We start from the raw sequence: 20,943 nt of genomic DNA on the forward strand, positions 1-20,943 counted from the left end.
GCAAACAGCTGCTTCCAAAGCAGCACAACACAAGCCAACAGAAGACCTGACCAGATGGGCACTGAGCAGTGACAGACTATGCAGTGAACTAAGAGCTGGCATCATGGTCACCAAGATAGACCATGGCAACAAGAAAAGGGGTGTAAAGTAAGATACATGCAGGTACCCCAAAAAATGCCAAGGCCATGGAAAGAATCCAAGAATATTTATTTTGAAACTAAAAACTCTAGAAAAAATTTACAAATCAAAACCAATAGTGCTGCAATACTACTGGGCCTGAGAAAGGCAGACCTCCTGATCTCTTTCAGGCTTCTTGTCTTCTATGTCCTACTCCCTTCCAGGCCCTCTCCACTGTGCCTGTCTCTAACATCTGTTTATCCCTCCACATTTCAGGGAGGAAAAAACAGATGCCCTACAGAGGCAGCTTTTCTCTGAAATATAAGAGGGAAAGAACGTTTCCCCTGTCTTTGGAAAAGGGGTTTCTTCTTATGCAGAAAGTCTCATAAGTGAACATTTAATTAGGCTCTAATCTCCTTGAAGTGAAATCTTCAAAAAAAAGAACACCTATCCCTACAGGGGGTGAGAATGTTGCTGGGAAGAGAGAGGTAGCCTGTCTAATTCAAGTGAAACATAATAGAGTTCAGACACACAAGAACTTTCTGCAGATTGCCACTTTGGGAGTAAGCCAGTGTTCCACAATGTTGCTCTGGGCATCAGAAAAAGCTGAGATGAAATGACATTTGTTTTATGCCTGTATTTTGCCATTTTCAACTCTTTAATGTCTCTAAAAGCCAGAAAGTTACAGGCTTAAGCCAAAATAAAAAAAAAATAACTAATTAAAGTAAACAATAAATACGTGGAGGAATAAGGACACCATGCACCAGACCAATGTGATCAAGCGAATGCCTTTTATTACACACTGCACATGGTTTATATAGGGTTAAGGCTACATTCCATTGGCTAAATTGAATCTCACACCATCAATCCACAAACCCCAATTGGTTATAATCCATACCTCACAAGTCCAGTGTTTTGGTGAAATCATCCTGACTGTTTTCAGGAACATCTCCCAGTGTCCTATGGGAAACCTGAGGAGTTCTCATGAGAAACTTCTGGGGAGTTGCTAATAACTCCTAGGGAGTGATTTCTCTTTTAACAATCAACAGCAGGTGTGGCCTTGCTGCTTCTCAGCTAATATCCACTTTCAGTCTCACAGGGTCTATATAGACCTGAATTGCTCACCTTTGATTTTTCTGTACCAACAATTAATACTGTCAAAACAAAGTCCAGCTAAAAATTTAGCACTTTCACATTCCCAGCATTCTTCAGTTCATGAAACAATTGACCAAAAAGTGGCTTTCATAATGACAATTATGTTCTGACAACTTTTATAGTTACTGGGCAATGTGAAGAAGATGGCATTCAGCACAGAATTTTGGGGAAGATTATGTGGGAAATGGCCCAACTTCATGCTCAAATGTGAGCTAGCTTCAAAGTTGGATCAAACGCAGATGCAGAACTGTTATACCATACATTTATTAAGTGCCTGGATGAGTCAAGGAAGAACCACCACCTGCTCCAGGACCAGGATAGGATCCTCATTATCTTTCCTCTGGTGTTCAGAAACAACATGGCTTCTAACATACCGATAAAGTAGCTTCTCAGTTGCTGAAATGAGGTGTCCAACTTGTTTATGCCCACAGCTGAAGGACACTGAACTCATCAGTGGTTTTTATTATACATACTGAGAACTTTTGAGAGACTTTAGGCACCATCAGTAATTATGATTCACAACATTTTGGCCATGCTGTGAGACACAGAAAGGCTATGAAGAATCCAGTGCCGAAACCAAAACAGTGTCAGTACCGAGACAGAGTACCTGGGTAGTCTTACAGGAAGCATCTGCTCTGTCCAGAGCTACCTGGATCTCACTGTCTAAATTTTCTCAAGCTTTCAAGTCATCCCTTTTTAAGACATGTAAGAACTGCAAGGTCAACAAAGGCATTGAAAGGTAGTGTTAGGTGTGGTTTTTCCTATAGGACAGGCTGCTGGATCACAGGGTAGCACATTTGCTGATTGCTAGGAGTAAATAAATTATGACTCAGCCAGAAGTGCTAGAAAGGCCTGGGAATAACATGCAACAAATCAGGTAAGTGCTGTGCCCAGGGACAGTATGTGCAATGTGCAGTGGAGATGTGCCTAGGAGTGCTTGAAAATACTTAAGAGGATGGATGTCCTTAGAGTGACCTAACACAGCACTGTAGGTGTTTCATGTGATCCCAGGACTAGCTTATTTTAGCCACATCCTTTGACTCTCTGGTTCATGCTGCAGGAAGATGAACTTAAAATATTTTTGTCAAGTTTTTATTCTGTTAGGAATACGCATAATAAATACACTGTTTTCCTAATACAATGGTGTTTCAATCCCTTATCACAAAGGCTTTTTTTCAACTAATACTGATGTTTGTTAATCTGTAACTACATATGTGTTGTTACATTTCCAACAACAACATTATTTAACTTTGCTTGCAGACAGATCTGATCACTGTGAGACAACTCTTTGCCAAAAATTATACTGGCATTATTTAACCTCTCTGGAGGGAAAGGTCACAAAAATTTCTTCTCAAGTTGCCTCCAAATCCTTAGTTATTTACTACCAAAATCAAACAAAGTTTCAATATGTGCATGAACATATCAAATCTGCTGTGCAGTTCTGCTTTATCTATTTTGTGTAGTTTTACAAAAGATTGAAGATTCTGGAAAAACAAACAAACCAACCCCCAAAACCAGGCAGTACTTTTATTTTTTTTCCTTTTACAGTAGGCTTTAAATTAAATTTTAAAATTAGCTTTTATCACTTCAAAGTGATGGCATAATATTTACATAATGATCTGATGAACTGGAGCTTTAGCAAGTTGCTCAGAAGTAGATCCTAAAACCCAGTAATTTATTACACAGAAAAGAGGCTTAAATATTCCCAGTATCATTCTTTAGAATAATTCCTGTGTACCTCAACAGGGAATTAAGAAAATATAGAGCATTAAGATTGAGTAAACTTTACAATCACTGAGCTTACACTAACCAAAGCTGCCCCAGCCATGTGCCCACCATACCTTTCCCAAGTTACCTATCTCTGCCCTTGAATTGTTGTCACAACACCCATCAGGCAACCCTTCCCTCAGAAAGGGACTTGGGGGTCCTGGTCAATGGTATGTTGAATATGAGTCAGCAGTGCCCTGGCAGCCAGGAGGGCCAACCATGTCCTGGGGGGCATCAGGCACAGCATCACCAGCCAGTCAAGGAAGGGAATTGTCCCGCTCTGCTCTGCACTGGGGCAGCTTCACCTTGAGTTCTGCATGAAGTCCTGGGTGCCAAAATGTAAGAAACACATTAAGCTCTTAGAGAGCATCCAAAGGAGGGCAACAAAGATGGTGAAAGACCTTGAGGGGAAGCCGTATGGGGAGCAGCTGAGGGCACTTGATCTATTCAGCCTGGAGGAGACTGAGGGGAGACCTCACTGCAGTTTCCTCGTGAGGGAAATTGAGGGGACTTTTCTCTGATTACCAGTGACAGGATCCAAAGGAGTGGCATGAAGCTGTGTTATAAAAGGATTAGGTTAGATTTTAGCAGTACCGTGGTGTAAAGGAGAGCACTCTGGACTCTGAATTCCAAGGTCCTGAGTTCAAATCTCAGTGGGGACTGTTCCCTGGCAGTTCAATGCCTCTCTGCTATCCCATCCCATCAGATCTCGGATGCTCAGCAGGGTCAGCCCCAGTTAGTACCGGGTGCTGTGACAGTGTTTGGACAATGTTCTAAGACACATGGTGTGATTTTCGGTGTTGCTCTGTGCAGGGCCTGGAACTAGACTTGATGACCCCAGTGGGTCCCTTCCAGCTCAGGACACTCTGAATCCTCTGTGCTCTCAGAGAAACCAGTTTGCACACCGTGCTACTGCCAGGAAGTCACACACCAAAAACCTTCGAATATTCTTATAGCACCCTTGGGACACACGGAAACCTATTCCTACTTTCCCAAGGGCACCAAACCTTTGCCTCCCCATTGTCCCACCAACCCCTCCCTCCGCACTCCCGTCCCTCCCGCCCACGGCCCGGTGTCGTCCATGGCGACGCTCCCGCCCCTTCCGGGCGCGGCTCGGAAGCGGCGGGGCGGAAGCGGCGGTGGCGCCGCGCCGGGGGCGGATGAGCGGGCGGGCGGCGGGGCCGCTGTGCCGGGGGCTCCGCGGGACGGGCACACAGGTAGCGGCGCTCGGCGGGGCTGCCCCGGGCACGGCGCTGCCCCGGGAGCGAGCGGCGGGAGGCGGCGGGACGGGGCCCGCCCTGCGCCCTCGACCCGGCCTTTCCCGGCCGGCTGTTCCCTTAGTGGCTCCGCCGGTCACTTCCCGCCCCGGCAGGAAGGTGCGCGGAGTCGGCGCCTGCAGGGTTTTTGCAGTTCGTAACAGGGAGCTTGCTGTGGGTCACTGTTAAAGTAACATCGCAAAACAGTGCTGGAAGACACCGCTAGTGGAGGTGCTGCCTAGGAATAATGCCTTCTCTAAAGCAAACCAAAAGAATTTATAGGATGTGCTAAACAGTCTGCTTGTCATTAAGTGTTCTAGCCTTCTGTGCGTCTGAGGATGCGATATTTGGGATGCCTAGGTAGACTGCTGCAATAGAGAAGAGTACTTGGCTATGTAAGCTCACATGCCTGTTACTTTCATATAAATAATGTAAAATCATTATGAAAAGTAATAGTCATTAGAATGAGAATCTCTGTGCTAGCAGTGAATGGAACTCTTTTGTTTCTACTTTTGGAGGAAAGTATACTATGCAAATGAGAATGAAAGAACATTAGCCACCAAAAATGTTGTATTTAAATAAAATACTCGGTTACTTTCTTATTGATACATTTTCTCCTTGACATTTTTTTCCAGTACCCCAAGTGTGACCATCAAATATGATATTTTGCCTGCTGCCCTAAACTGTTTAAGTACTTCTTTCGCCATTTGGTCACGTGGCTTCAACTACAATGGTGAGTTATGATTTGGATAATATATTTCCAGAGCCTTTTGCTCTAGTTTGCTAGTTGTCTGGCTGATAAGAATGCCATCAATGTTTCACATTTTCTTAGAAAAAGTTATTTTGCATGTTGCTCCTGAGTTCTGACATTTCTTTTTCCAGGAATGTGTCCCTTTCTAGCTTGTGAATACTTCTGAACTCTTAGTCACTGGCCAGTGCATCATAGGAATTCAGTCATGAGTATTAGACATTTTCATAAAAACACCTAGAGATTTGAAAATTTACATATTCCGTAGTGGTAGATTGTAACAAGGACTAGCACATTAAGTAGGTGTTTTTTTCATGAACAGGTAAGAAATTTTGTGTTTGATACGTTGTAGATGAATGGTAAAAGGTCTGAGTGTTTTTGTTGTTACTTTGTTGTTGTGTAATGTTTTTCTTCTCTGAATTCTATTATAAGGAAACATGAAATATTCATTATCTGTGAAATAACTGGTGGTACCTTGGACTGGGCATGGCTCACATGCCTTCTGTTCCTTGAGGTTCAAGTAAAGGTATTTGCTTTCACAAACAGGTGATAGGTATGATTTAAATTCAGGAAACAGCACAAATACAGATGTAGGAAGAGGTATCTATTACAAATGTTTCTAACCTTTACTGAATATTAGAGCTTGTTAGCAATACATTCCTAAGGGCTTTATCTACCCACCCCTTAAGTTAATGCATTGCTTCTCTGGACTTTCCTAGAGCTGAATCAAGTCCTAAATATTTTTCTACAAGCCTCTGGTTCTTAGTATTGTCTTCTCTCTCCTTCCTGTCCCGAATCAGTTTCATTGTCTAGTGTATTTAGAAGCTACACATTATTCTTGCACAAAGAAGGCATCAGAGCTAGAGTGCCAGAGAAGAAAAGTTAGGAGCCAAGGAAGACTTTCTGTCTTCTTTGACACTAGTACTTGTTTATTCCGGTCTGAAATGCTTGTCAAATTTTAGTCCAAGAATTCATTACTCTTTTTGCTGTTCTTAAAATACAGGAATATCAGCTGCAGGTATACAGAAGGGAAGGACATTCCAAAGGAGCTAAATTATTAAAGGAAAAGGTATTGAGTATAGTATACAATGGAATATAGGGCAGCTTTTCCAGATTTTCTGTGTTTTAGTAGAGCTGGGCAGATGACTTAGCCTATCTTGGAAGGAATCTGGAGTGGAAGCTAGTTTTGTTTCTTAGCCACATAAAAGTATGTCATAAGAAACTCTTCTCAAATTGTATTGTGTGCAGAAGGAATGTTTTGAGCATAAGATCGTCATTTCCATTTTGTGAAAAATGACTGTATTAATACTTGGGCACCCGTATTTAGAAGTTAAAATGTTTTCTTCCTGGACAACTGTTCAGGGATATTTTGGCTTAGCCTTTCTATTGAATTAGCGACCAGCTTAAAAAAGGAGAACAGGTTTTCTACTTGTCATCACTAATTGTTTTGGTTAATATTTTTTACTGGTTTTGGTAGGAGTAATTTCTACTCCTATTTTTAGTGCCAATGCCTTTCATTGTTCTAAGGCTGCATAATTTAGCCAAAATTTGCAATACAGTTACATGAGGTTTCAGCTGCTATGTTTAGTATGTGCCAAAGAATGCTTGAGCCCATCTTCTAATTATAAATCTGTATCAGTACTAGTAGAGCTTTTGTGGTGTTTTTATGTATGAGGATGTTTAAACAAGTCATGTAATTTCTAAAAAAACCTTTGTGATTCTTGCAGCAACAAGCTTTAGAACTGGCACTGGATCGTGCCGAGGTAAGAAGCAGCTAAATTGCATGTTTGCACATAATATATTGGTCTCAGAGTTATAAAAATACAATAGTTATTTTTTATTTTTTCTGAAAAGGAGTGGAAAAGCATGTTATGGAAATATATATGTGTCTGTGTATAACTAATCACCCATATACTTAACACTTACTTTTCAAAATTCTCACTGAAATTACTGTCACGTATTTGTCTCTTACCCACTGTACTGCGGAACATGAAGTGTGATAGTGATAAAACCCTGCAGGACTTCAGTTTTCCCCTTTTAAACCAGTAAATCTGTGTGCTGTGAAATATGCAGAGCTCTACAGACACAGCTGTCAGAAATACATGGTAAAATCCTGTTTGTTTTTAAGGATAGCCCAGTTAGAACAAAGAGGCAAATGCCTTTACATTCCTGTTCTTTCATGCTGACGTCTGATACAATAGTTACCTTGAACACTGTTATGGGAAATACATGTTTCTGTGGGAGAACTTCTCTTCACTGAAATTCTGGACTAAGCTGTTAAAGTATTTCAGACAAACAACAGAGATTGGGAATATCAATAATAATGTAGGATGAAATCTCTCTTTTTATTTTTTATTTGAATCTTTGATGCACATGAATTGTATTTATAATGCACAGCTCTGTAGAGAAAACTAATGCATATGCAAAAGACAAAGGGAAAACTAAACTTCCTGAAATTAGTTTTGTTGAAGTATATTTGATTGTAAATGTTGTCGAGCCATAAATTTGGTTGTGTCTTAGCATGTTAACCATGTTAATGTCAGTGTGTTAACTACGTTAACTTCAGTAATGTTAGCTAAGGAGAGTAGTGTTAATTAGTACTGTAATTACAAAACACGAGTGCAGAATCAAGACTTTGTGTGCAATTAATGCCATAGCCATGAAATGCTTCATTTGGCAGCTAAACTGAGCTGTGCTCTTGATGACTATAACATAGACCACATCATGTTCAGTACACCTTTGGAACAGTTATGTACCGTAACTGGTAATTACTTTCTGTATCCATGGACTGCTGTCTGATAATGATCTAAAGTTGTGTGGTAGATAGAATTAAATTTCTTTATAATGTATGCCATTTTTTTGTTTACTTTTCTCTTGTAGTATATCATTGAAAGTGCCCGTCAGAGACCTCCCAAAAGAAAATATTTATCCAGTGGAAGGTACTAAGAATTTCAGTATTCATTTTTTTAAATAGGATTTCTTTGATTTAATTTTGGTTACATGTTAAGCTTTTTTAATTGCAGAAAATCTGTGTTTCAAAAACTCTATGATTTATATACAGAAGAATGTGAAAAAGAGCCAGAGATAAAGGTAAGTGGAAATTGCTGAGAAGCTTTTCATTGCTGTCTAAACAGGCAAGTTCAGAAAATACTTTTTTTTTACTTCACTTTATTCTTATTTTAATAATGAAATTAACTCCTCTTACTGTAGTAGTTACCTAAGGCTAAAACTGCCGGAGAAATTATTATTATGACTTTTGTGGACTGAACTGTGCCATTGAATAGCATTATCTTAATTCAGTTTGAAGTAAAAACAAGGTAATAGGAGGGCCAATGACTATCCAGTAACCCTAAATCTGCTTTTAGAGGTAATAAAACAGAATGTTTGCAGAGGATTGTATGTAGTGTACTCTTGAGTTGCTTTTCTCTATGTGGAAAATATTATATTTCTATATATGGAAAGAGAGAATTTCAAAAGAATGGTCTGTAATGGAGAGGTGTATCTAACAAGTTTATTAGAAAACAGTGCTATTAAAATAACTGAGTGATATAATATAATTAGTAAGGCCTAGACTGACTTGAGTGGCCTGTTCATTCTGTCTTAATCCTGTGTCTCCAAAGTCAGTTGTGGTCATGTTCAGGGCCAATGTCAATGCTGTGTACGTTGTTTTCCCTAATTCATTATTCTTCTTCTATTACTCCAATCTCCCCAGCTTCATTGCTTTTCAGCCTTAATTCTCTTTGTGCATATCCACACTAGAGAGAAAACTATGTTGAGGAGGTTGTTTAAGGAAGCAATTTGATTCATTTGGACTGTACTGTGCAACATTCCTGTACCTAAAAGTTGAAATAAATAAAAAGAAAATTTTGGACACAGTGCTAAGCACAAATGGGGAAACAAACCTGTTCTGTAGGCTGGAAGGATCAATGCAAGGCACTAAAGATCTCTGCTACAAAAACACATTAAAAAAAAAGTAAAAATGCTTGATCACTTGCTTATTCTCAACTCGTGACATCTGACAGCTGCACGACAGCATCAGTGTACAAGCATGAAAATATCTTGAAGTAAACAGTTAATGAAAGTCGCTTCAGTTCCATGTTAGACTAGCACAAGAATAATGAAGCACGTAGAGAAACTTCTACTGCAAAGTAGTAGAAAGGAAGTACCCTGGTAGCTGTGGAGATTAAGTACTTATGACACACAAATAAACTAAATGGTGCTAGATAACAATGCTACCATTCTTACTTTGTTTCTTTTAGTGTTGGATGTGTATGAGAAATTGTATAAAGCATTGTATTGTTCATGATTCTGTTTTTGAAGAAAACATAACTCACTTGCATGTGTAAGGTGAGGAAAAAATTGACTGTAAGAAAGCACTTTGAAGCAAAGCTAACCTCATTTGGGTAAAACAAGCAGACTTTGTTGAGGCCACAGTATTCCTAAAGCTTGATCTGCAAAGATTTAGAAAATGGAAATGTATTCCTGCCTCCACTAGAGAGACTGCATGGCACTTGTCTTTGAGCAGCTTTAATGCTCTGTGTTGGAATGGTAGTCATAAGATTGACACAGCCAGTTACATTCCATTGGAAGTAAACATGGTTATAAGTTGCCGTCTTCTCTGAGGATCTGACTTTGCATTGTGTAACCAAAAAATTATGTTTCCTCAAGTTTTTTTGTTTTATCAAATCAGGTACTGGTTGTCAGTCACTACATACAAAACTCTGTTTTGTTTTGTCTGCTTCCTGAAAACACAGTGCTTACTTTCATTAAGGTAGTTTTAAAATAGTAGCTCTGTTGAAGTTGAGACAAAATTGTACCTTTCACGGTGCATCTTCTGTGCATTCATAAAGTGGTGCTGAGATTAATGAAATGTTATCAAAGTCAAGGGAAGAATCTGGGGTGGTGGGTTGAGATTTTCATTTCACAGAAATACAGTAGCTACAAGAGGCTGGGGTTTTTTTGGAGGTGATCTGTTTATTTTAAGCTTTTTGACCAACTTTTCAGTCATAAAGGTAGGTGGGAAAATCAGTTTAAGATGCTACAGTGAGGGACAAGAAGAGCAGTCGTGATTAAGGTAACATAGTAATTTCACGTAATACCAGTGCACTCTTCAAGAAGTAGGTATTAAAATTAACATTTTGCCTGTAGCCAAGAATGGAGGAGTAATAAACAACATAAAATCACTACTTCAGTCTGGTTAGGCAGGAATGTTCCATATTCTTTATGCAGTTGTAGTCATCAAAAGTCACTGGAAGCAAAAGGAAGCACCTCTGTCCTCTCTGTGCTGCTTGACAGGCATCCGCAGTCACTGCAGTGCATGTTCAGGTGGGAGGAGTGCTGCTTTTTATGTGGGTGAACTCAGAGAGGGTAGAGGTTTAAGCTGATGTAACAGAACAGAAGAGCTGGTCTGGTTGCTTGGTATCTGAACTCTTGTAGTGTAATGAATACTTAAGAAATGCTTAAGAAATGTAATGCACCTCAGGCCACTTCTTGATCTTCAAAATCTTTCCAGATGAGACCAGACTTAATGCTTAATATCAGCTCTGAGGCAGTATCTCAGAGTGCCAGCTCAAAGGAGAAAGCTGGGGGTTTTTGTAGTCACAGAATTTTTTCATTCTTAGTGAAATGTAACTTTACCAGCTATTGAAATGTTTGCACTTAAAATGCTAATTTACCCCAATGTCTTGGAGTGGCTTTATATTTTAAAGTGCTTTTACAATATGTCTTTAGAAGTTGAGGTGATATAAATGCAGTGTTAAATGTGTTCAGGCCTATGTGATTGTCCTCTCCTTTTTCCTTTACCTGTCTTCCCCCCTCAACATCCTAACCTCCAAAAAAAATGAAACAATCAAAAAACTCAAGCCATAACTGGCCAACAATTATTGAACAAAACTTAAAAAAATAATACTAGCATATCATTCACCAAATAATAAATTTAGAGAGTGATGCAATTAACTGGATTTTATTGCATTCACAATTTAATTACTATGATATATATCTGAGGTGTTCAAGGAGCAGAGGCCTTACATAAAAATAAGTCTCATGGCTATTTCTGGCATACATAGACAAATTTGTAGAGGGAAAGGATAATTGTTTTTTTAGAAATTCTATGAGTGATTACTAGTTCATAAAAATTATTCTGTGCCTGTTTTTGGATGGAATAATGCCCTTAATTGAATGATCCTTTATTTTCAGCTCTTGAAAATGGTAAAGTTGGATTAGAACTGTTAACAGTATTATTAGTAACAGATTCTAGAAGTTGTATTGGTTCTATCCCAGTGATAGAGGAGTGGAATTGTTTCTTACTCTTGGTTACTTTTAAATATAATTTTAGTGTAATTAATTTCTTCTTAATCTCTTTTTACATAACTTAGAGAATTCTCATACTCCTTTTTGTCCTAATGCCAGTGCAAAGTATGAAAGTATTAATGTATCAGACACTGGGGAACATATTCAAAACCTTTTCTGTCAAAACATGACAGTATCTCAGTTAAAAGAGAAGATGCCAGAGTAGTTGAGTGCTGACTTTGCTTTCAGTGGCATTTACTGTACCTCAGGCTACTTCCTGCTGTGTCTGCATGAATGCCCTGCTCAGGAGTGTGTCTGAAAATTGAAGCACTGCACATACAGCCTCCTTGTGTTTGGTAGATGGTGGAGGGGTCAGTAGGAGTTTTAGCTGAAGAAGGTTTTGCATAACGTTCTGCATCTCCAGCATCCTGTAAGAGAAATTGGCTTTCACAAGCAATCTCTTACCTCTGTTGTTGCTGTGACATATTCTCCCCCATTCTCCCCAGCTCCTCCAGTTCTTTTCCCATTAGTTCTCCAGGATTTAGGTGCTTCTTTGTCTCTTTCTTTGTGTTAGTTTCCCCTATTTCTGTACTGTAAAAGCCATGAAGATGTAGTCACCATCATTCATTATGCATGGAGAAGAGTTAACTTTCAGTAATAGTTCTAAAACTACTTAGCAGGAAATTGAGAATACTTTCTTCCTTTTTCTCTGCGTACCTTTTAAAATGATTCGTTTAATTATATTTCTGTGGAATTTGGGGTTTTGTTTTCAGTCCTTTTCTCTAAGTTTGTTCCCCTTTAAGTTACAATCCTGCTTTCCTTTCATTATCTGTGGAAAGGTGAATTAGTTCAAAAAGAAATAGCCCACTACTACTTAGTTGGGTGTATTTGAAATGAGCAGTTTGGCAGGGTTAGTAGAGTGCTCAGATTAACTTCCAGTTAATGGCTGGTATACAGATATGGAATCTGGCCTCCAGCTAGAAGATGTAAAATTATCTGAGGTTTACAGTTCATTGTCTGAAGTTCTAAGGGGGCTTTAAATGTTTCACTTGGTAGGATATATATGGGGTCTCTGACACAAACCAAGTAATTTTAAAAATCTATTATACATGGAAAAGATCGTTCTTACAGTTAAATAAGGGAATAGTGTCTGCAGCTGCTGGATCAGATTTCAGCAAATACAGACAAGAAAATTCAATTAAACCTTCCAAATGCTGTAATTCAATATTGTAATCCTGGAGAGAAATATCTGCTTCTTTCAGGAGTATTGGAAAGTACTAAATCCTTTTTGTTTTTATCAAACAATAAGTAGTGGATAAGTGATGTTCATAAAAATTATATAAGTAATAGTGCCACTGTAGATTTAAAGTATCATAGCATAGGGTCAGTCTTATTAACTCTATTGTCTGTGGACTTCCAGTTCTAGGGTTTGTACTTAAAATTAGTGGGGGTTTTTAAAAAAATCTGTCTATATAAGTATGTGTGATAATACATAATATATTTACTCTGCTGAATACAGTACAATTAAATTTAATGAGGCTTGTTTAGATGTATACTTTGTCATTAATCTACATGGTAATCATATTCTGGCAATTGTTTTTGTTTCTACTAACTATTTCATTGTATTATGTTCATGAGCAATGTTTACTTTTAAAGCAGAAGCTGAGGCGAAATGTGAATTTACTTGAGAAGCTGGTTATGCAGGAGACATTGTCATGTCTGGTGGTGAACCTCTATCCAGGAAATGAGGGTTATTCACTTATGCTCAGGGGAAAAAATGGTTCAGGTAATATTTTTGCTCTTTAATTTTTAAAAATACTCAGAATGCTACATAAATAGTTAGAATGTGTTGTTGCTTACGTTTAACTGTTTCACTTTTAAGATAATTTGGGGGGTAGGGGGCTAGAGGGAGAATAAACAACTGTACTTGAACTAAAAATTTACATAAAGCTGTGAGGTGCAGTGTAAATCTGTAGATAGGATTCTTTCTGGTAGTCTTTCATTCTCTTATTTTTGCTTCATTTCTGGAGTTGCGTGTCCCAGTTTCTCTTACTTCAGGTTCCTTCTGTCAAATTGTTTCTTTCACTGCTTCCTATATCTAGGCCTGTCTAAAGGCATTTGTGTTCCAGTTTGGTTGCATATTCTTGCTGTTGGTACTGTGGCGTGCAATAAGAGCATATTGTATGTCACCTGGGAGTAAAAATTCTGCCTATTAGCACAGTAAGAGCAAAATAAAACTCAGGGAACAGAAAGGGACGTAAAAATAATTACTATGCAAACAAACTGTTTGGATAGGTTTCTGCCAACTCTGCTTTTTCCTGTGGCAAGGTGGTATTAGATCTCTGAAAAACAAAGTAAAAGGTAGTATGTTTTGTTTAAATTCAGATTCTGAGACCATTCGTCTGCCTTACGAGGAAGGAGAGCTGCTTGAATATTTGGATGCAGAGGAACTACCACCTATTTTGGTTGATCTTTTGGAAAAATCTCAGGTTTGAAAGTTTTGGTTTCAAAAAGAACTTATCTTTTGTACCCAAAGAGACCTTGATTTTTTGGAATGCTTTGCTTAAGTGATTCTTATCACAAAACATAAAACACTTGTGCATTTGAAACTGTAATACTTAATGCCCCAAATAAATATTTTATTGCTATATAGGGAAAAAAAGTACTGAGGAGAGGGCGATAGAAGAGAGATTTTTATGGTTATAGCTGCGAATCAACTTCCACTCTGTGCTCTAGCAAAATGTCCATTGTTCTTTGTCATTATGAAATGTTTGGCATGGGAATTTCTTAAAACTACATTGCTGGCATATGAAAGCATCACATTTGAAGCTTGTATTTTAGGTATGTCTAGATAGGTAGTAAAGACCACTGATCTGAAAAAGTTAGTCATTAGTTTTATTCGTGATTTTGCTGCATTTTATGTGTTATATAAAAACCTCTGTTTATAGGCAGAAGTGGATTGGTAAATACTTGTTTATTTAAAAATTACATTTTTTCTTTTCAACTAGGTTAATATTTTTCATTGTGGATGTGTCATAGCAGAGATACGTGACTATAGGCAGTCTGGTAACATGAAATCTCCAACATACCAAAGCAAGCACATTCTTTTGCGTCCTACAATGCAGGTAAGAAGTGGCTTAAGTAATTCATCAGTGTTACCATAGTTCCTAGACTGGGTATGTACTGTAATGTAAATTAAGCAATCTTATTCAGTTGAAAGCTAATTACCATTATGTCTTCTTCCTCAGACTTTAATTTGTGATGTGCATTCTATAACCAGTGACAACCACAAATGGACACAGGTGAGTTAGAGGTTATTTTAAAGCTTTACAGTGATGTCATAAATACACAATAAAATAAAACTATTTTTTATTTGTTTAATAAATATAGAACTTACTCTTTTTTTTACTAATTCAAGCTATCAGTATGTATAGTGGTGCATGGTACATGCTTCAGAAACCTGCTAAATTAACTAACAGCATCTTTCCACAGCATGCCATAGAATACAATAGGATTTGCTAAAGGTTTTGTAGAATCAGACCATAATTTTTTGTAGTGCGAAATGATGGCCTTGGAGTGACTCTGACTAGTTTATCGTATTTCATCCATCTTCAACTGTGGCCCCAGAACAACACTGGTAATCTAATGACACAATTGCTCCTCCACCTTTATTATTGATACTTTTAAAGTAAAGAGAATCCAAAGTAACTACAGTTGTACAGTTCTAGTCAGTGAATTGTTGTACTGACATTGTGCATGGTGTACTCAGTGCACTTGTTTGTATTTCAGAGCCACAACCATGATCAAATCTATTTCAAATTGTAATCTAAAGTCCCAGGTTGATCATCTTTATGGCACCTATTGCCAGTACGTCAATATAAATTAATGACAGAAAATGAGTTTCATTACCACTAGTACTGTGTTTAAAGCAAACAAAGAAAACATACACAAAAGCCCCCCAGAACATGACCTCTACTTTTCAGCAGGTTTCTTGGGTTTTTTTCCTATTGGGAACCTTACCCAAGCTCTGTAACTGACAGTAATGGTTAGGGATACTTAATTGTTGAACACTTTCTTTTGTTGACTATCCACACACAATTTTTTCAATTGTCTCTAAGATAATGTCCACATGTATAGGTGCATAGGAGTTTAGTTAGTGTAAAAATTTTCACGTTTTTACATTTATTAATAGCTGTGTATGTTACAGGAGGATAAACTCCTACTTGAGAGCCAACTTATTTTGGCTACAGCAGAGCCTTTGTGTCTTGATCCTTCAATAGCAGTGACCTGTACTACAAACAGACTCCTGTACAACAAGCAGAAGATGAACACTCGCCCCATGAAACGGTAGGTTTCAGTGTGAAACATTTTCAAAGGAAAATATTATTGCACTGTGGATTTTGTCTTTTGCATCACTTATGTATAGACTGAGTCAGATGGCAGTTCTGTATTGTAAAATATATAAATGGGTATGTTGCATATTTGTCTCTGATTTGTTAAAAGCTATGAATAAGCTTAATCCTGAATGAGGAAATCAAGGGAATTATTTGTATGTTTGACATTGAGGCTAAAGAGAAGTGCAGGCATATCAGAATCTTGAAAAGTTGAAATTATTTCTCTTTTGTGAATGGTTGTTCACTTATTTTTCCACAAAAGTTTGAAGTGGTCCATATTCTTCTGCAAGAGTTGCTTTCAGTCTGTAGAAGGGAAATGTGCTATGATATGTCAGAATTACTGAAATATTTAAAACTAGATTTGCATAGAAATACAATGCTAGTGCAAAACTAGTGGTAATATCTAAACAAGTATAAACAGTGAAATTGATCCAGCTGTCCTTGAAATTAAAGCTTGGTGGTCAACAAATACTCTACTAGAAAGACAGGCAAAGATATTAAATGAATGTCCAGAACAGCATTACTGTAGCAATGAGCTTGACATAAAACAAAAGTAGGGGGAAATTGCTGTGTTTTTAACTTTGCGGTTGCATAAACAGTACAAAGATAGTTTGATGGAACTGAAATCTATGATAATATATAAATATTTTAAGCTTGGCAACTTCTTATTTACTCCATTAAGAATGTATTTCAAGTATGCATTTAAAAAATAACCCCATTCTTAGTGCTGAAACACATGAACAAAATACAAGTATATTTTATAAATAAGAAATAAGAAGTTGTACAATGTAATCCAGAAAAGCAATAATAAATTAATATTTAAAAACTTATTAGTCTCAAGGTAAGTAGCAGTTCTTTGCAAAGTAGCAGTTCTCCACAGGCAATGGAGAATTCATTGTTAGTAGTTTTACAAGGTTATGTGTCATTTTGCCATAGGTGCTTCAAAAGATACTCAAGGTCCTCTCTGAACAGACAGCAGGAAGTAGCTCATTACTCAACTCCACCTCAGCTCAGACTACTTGACTACTTACAGAAAAGGAAGGAGAGGAAAGCAGCCCAGCAATATGACCTCAAAATTTCTAAAGCTGGAAATGTAAGTGTTCTGAGAGGTAATTCCATATACTTTAAACTATTTAATTAAAATATTTAATATATTAATCCTTCTTTTTCATTTTCCAGTGCGTAGATATGTGGAAACAGAACCCTTGCTACTTGACTGCACCTTCTGAAGTAGATGTAAGACCAGTTGTTAATTGTTAATTAGCAATTATTAGCAATTGCATTGAACATTGTATTATGTGAAGAAGTGACTTTTAAAGAGTATCTAATATCAAAGAATGACCTTTAAAAAATGGGAGTGAGTTTAATATTTATAATTACTTTTCTGTTCCATAAGGTATAAACACAAGTTAAATGACAGTACAATTGTAACAGTTGTTTGTCTGAGGTAAACAGTACCAACTATTAGTATTTTTCTTCTGTGGATTTAATGAGCACTTGTCTATTTAAAGATGCTTGATAATACGAAAACCAGAAAAGCAAACGAGGTTTGTAGATTATTTAAAAATTAGTGACTTCTCATTTTGGTAGAAATTCCTCACTTTTTATATGTTAAGATACTGTGGGACATTAATATTTTGAAAAATTTTTATCCAGAGAATTTTTGTTGAGAGTTCTTCTGATCACTCTGTGTGCATTCTTCTCTCAGGGACATTCATGTTCGTAGTTTCTGGCACTGTAAAAGACATACTAGTAGTCTACAGAAGGGGCTTACAGAATCATAGAATATCCTGAGCTGGAAGGGACCTACAAGGATCATTGAGTCCAGTTCTTGGACTCTGCCAGGCTTGGTACTGTGACCACCTCCCTAGGGAGCCTGCTCCATTGCCCAGCCACCTTCTGGGTGAAGAACCTTTTCCTGATATCCAGCCTAAACCTCCCCTGACACAATTTCATGCCATTCCCTTGGGTCCTGTCACTGGTCACCACAGAGAAGAGACCAGTGGCTCCCCCTCCTCTTTCCCTGACGAGGAAGTCGTAACTGCAATGAGGTCTCCCCTCAGTCTCCTCTTCCCCAGGCTGAACAGACCAAGTGACCTCAGTCACTTCTCATACAGCTTCCCCTCAAGGTCCTTCACCATCTTTGCTGCCCTCCTTTGGCCACTTCCTAATATAGTAGCTTTATATCCTTCTTACATTGTGGTGCCCAAAACCACACATAGTGGTGAAGCTGCCCCAGTGCAGAGCAGAGCGGGACAATCCCCTCACTTGACCAGCTGGTGATGCTGTGCCTGATGCCCCCCAGGACACGGTTGGCCCTCCTGGCTGCCAGGGCACTGCTGACTCATATTCAACTTGCCATCGCCAGGACCCCTCCAGGTCCCTTTCTACAAGTCTTCTCTACTCTACTGAGTCTTCTGCAAGACTAGACTAGTCAAGACTGTAGCTTTGGACATCATAGGGGTGACAAGAATGTACATTACATGTGAAATCATGGTTTGTACTCTTTCTACTTCAAGTGTGTTGTACCTGACCTAATCAGAGGTTTTAGGAGTTATTGGTATTGTGAAATTTCTTAGCCATTCCACATTGGAGACAATGATTTCAATCTGTAGTCTTAAGCTATGTTGCACTCTTTTGTTGTTTAACATAGCAAATATGGTATAACACTATAAATATCAAGTTCTGAAGATTCTTCAGTTTAGTTTTTCTGAATACATGGATTAGGGGATTCTTTCTTTTCTGAGCTCTATTTTCTTTAAGGTGGAAAAATATGCCAAAGTGGAAAAGTCTATCAAGCCTGATGACTCACAACCAACTGTCTGGCCAGCACATGTGAGTAGTTTAGACCTTTGGCCAAACTTTGCTGTCTTTAGTTAAAATGCCTCTTATTTCAACAAAAAACAAAGTAATGTGGGAGTAATCTTCCCTGCCCCGATTTAATTAATCTTCCATGTGTTATATAGACACAGGAAGATACTTGTAATTTTCTACAGTACAGCAAGCATGTGATCAGTCTTGTAATTTCCTCAGGTTTCCCAGAAATAAAAGGAAAAGCAGTTTGCAGTAAAGAAAGCATAATAATTTACAAGGAGCAGTACTCTGCTTAACAAATTGCTTTCTTTACTCAGAGTCTCAAAGGCTGATGGAAAGGAGTTTTAGTTAAAATCAAAATGTTAAATTTTGAAAGAGGTTAGTATTAAATGCCTCTTAAAAACCTCTTTCTGCACTGTGTAAGTTGAACTTTAAGATTTTTGACACAAATTATGTGATTCAATAAGAAGTAGTAATTTAATCAGCCGTAGATAATTATTTTTTTATAATTTCAGAGGCAAGATACTATCTTTATTAACATCATGTATCATGATGTCTTTGTCGTTTAATATTGGAAAAAAATAATACTTTCCCATAGAACTTAGTGTTCACCCCAGCATTTTACTCTGAACTTTATTTGCATTGTCATAATTTATATAAAACTGTTTCTATATATGTTTGCCTGTTCTACCTTTCCATGTCTAATGTGATTGTCTAGGTTTTGCAATATCTTTGTAAGAGGTAATAAACTCCTTTTTTTCTCATCCCCTTAGATAACTTACTCTGAAATCACTTTCATTTTAAATAATGCACTCCTTCCTATGGAGTATTACTTACTCACGGAGTTACTTATAGAATGTTTCTTACTATTTTGCATATGCAGCTGGTCCATTCTACTTGCTGTTTCTGCTAACACTTGTTCAAGTCTTACTAGGTTATTTTCTTCTGTATTTTTAGGAAATAAAAGATGATTATGTGTTTGAATGTGAAGTTGGTAATCAGCTTCAAAAAACAAAACTGACCATTTTTCAGTCTCTTGGCAATCCATTGTACTATGGTAAAATTCAGACCCTCAAAGGTGATGAGGAAAGTGACAACCTATTAACTCCATCACAGTAAGTTACTTGCTCTTTTATTAAACTGTGCTGTGATCTGATAGATGAAGGGATACAAACATTACCTGTCATTTTCAGTCATAAAAATACTCCAGAACTAGAAATCTTATGTAAGGGTTTTTAGCGAAATCCAAAAAACAACATGTTCAAGCAACCATAGTATCTTAAATGTGCTTTTATGTTAAATTTGCACATTCCTTTACATTAACAATATATTGGTGCAGGTGAACCACCAACAAACCCAACCCATGCAGATTGTGGAGATACCATGAAATGTTGTTGCACTCTTTTTCAGTGTTACTCAGAACTTTGATTGTTCTTAAAATTTGTCTGATGCTATGAAAGTGTGAGATTTGACTATATTCTGTTTACCCTTAGACAGAGAAATTTAAGCTAAATAAATGAAGAAAAACATAAGCTTCTAACAGTTTTGAATTATTTTGAATATGCTGGGTTTGGCTGCGGTTCTACAAAAGTTCTCTGCTCTTGGCTTTTTTTCTTCTATGACCAGATTATTTGTATGGAGGAACCTGTACAGCACAGTAGAATATATAAATTTCAGTAAGGCAAGGAGCAGTAAGTCTGAGCAAAATTTTTAGTTCTGCAAATGAAGATTATTTTTATTGTTTAGTATGTAATTATTTTCTATTTTTTATCCAAATCTTAAAACATCCTGAGTATTAAGACTATTTTATCCATAGACTTGAGCTCTTTAGTGTTTGTTTCCATACTGTTGTGATTTAACCCTAGCTGGCAACTAAACACGATGCAGGCACTTCCTCTGCCCCTCCTCTCTGATGGGATGGGAGAAAGAATTGGAATGGCAGCACTGACATTTATTTTGAAGTCTTGTGATTATAAAAATATGTTCTCTTAGTCTAATTCCTGACTGAAAATGTATTTTACATTTTAGGTTCCTTATTGGTTCGAAGACTGATGCTGAAAGGTAAATTAGCATGGTATATACAGCCATTTGGTTTGATGCCAAATAATGAATTTTGTTCCTTTTAGCCATGATGACTGCTAATGTTTTGATTATGGAAACAGATGCAGAACAGATGAGGAAAAATAAGAGGAATTAATCATCATAACAAGAAGTAGGATATAGTGTGTAGTTTCTGTATTTAAGAAGCAAGGAAGAATAGAAGAAACCAAATATGTGAGTACAGTTCGTTGCACTACCTGAACTCTGGGAGCACTTAGCTGGAATTTCATCTTGACAGTTTTATATGGTAAATTAGCAATCATGGGAATGGTTCATTTGGACTTGTTATTTGAAATGTGAACTA

The 20,943-nt window shown here is 37.6% G+C and overlaps 1 protein-coding gene across 13 annotated transcripts in view; it reads left to right on the plus strand.

Moving 5' to 3' along the window:
- The first annotated feature begins 4,169 nt into the window (after window positions 1-4,169).
- Window positions 4,170-20,943, plus strand: part of SUPT20H (SPT20 homolog, SAGA complex component) — a 34,591-nt gene continuing 17,817 nt past the window's right edge. For 10 of the 13 annotated variants that reach the window (XR_011697509.1, XR_011697510.1, XM_071552482.1 and 7 more), the window contains exons 1-15: window positions 4,170-4,256; window positions 4,931-5,028; window positions 6,771-6,806; window positions 7,924-7,982; window positions 8,067-8,133; window positions 12,988-13,117; window positions 13,717-13,820; window positions 14,340-14,456; window positions 14,580-14,633; window positions 15,539-15,678; window positions 16,662-16,818; window positions 16,905-16,961; window positions 18,489-18,560; window positions 19,497-19,654; window positions 20,568-20,600. Coding sequence is in view for 11 of the 13 variants with exons in the window: in XM_071552482.1 (XP_071408583.1) it covers window positions 5,026-5,028; window positions 6,771-6,806; window positions 7,924-7,982; window positions 8,067-8,133; window positions 12,988-13,117; window positions 13,717-13,820; window positions 14,340-14,456; window positions 14,580-14,633; window positions 15,539-15,678; window positions 16,662-16,818; window positions 16,905-16,961; window positions 18,489-18,560; window positions 19,497-19,654; window positions 20,568-20,600 (1,187 nt within the window). In the remaining 2 variants the exon portion in view is untranslated. The remainder of the gene's footprint in view (window positions 4,257-4,930; window positions 5,029-6,770; window positions 6,807-7,923; window positions 7,983-8,066; window positions 8,134-12,987; window positions 13,118-13,716; window positions 13,821-14,339; window positions 14,457-14,579; window positions 14,634-15,538; window positions 15,679-16,661; window positions 16,819-16,904; window positions 16,962-18,488; window positions 18,561-19,496; window positions 19,655-20,567; window positions 20,601-20,943) is intronic. The other 3 variants (XM_071552530.1, XM_071552457.1, XM_071552466.1) reach the window with 1 other exon arrangement.

The sequence above is a fragment of the Pithys albifrons genome, chromosome 1 (assembly GCF_047495875.1).
Source record: "Pithys albifrons albifrons isolate INPA30051 chromosome 1, PitAlb_v1, whole genome shotgun sequence".
Taxonomy (NCBI): Eukaryota; Metazoa; Chordata; class Aves; order Passeriformes; family Thamnophilidae; genus Pithys; species Pithys albifrons.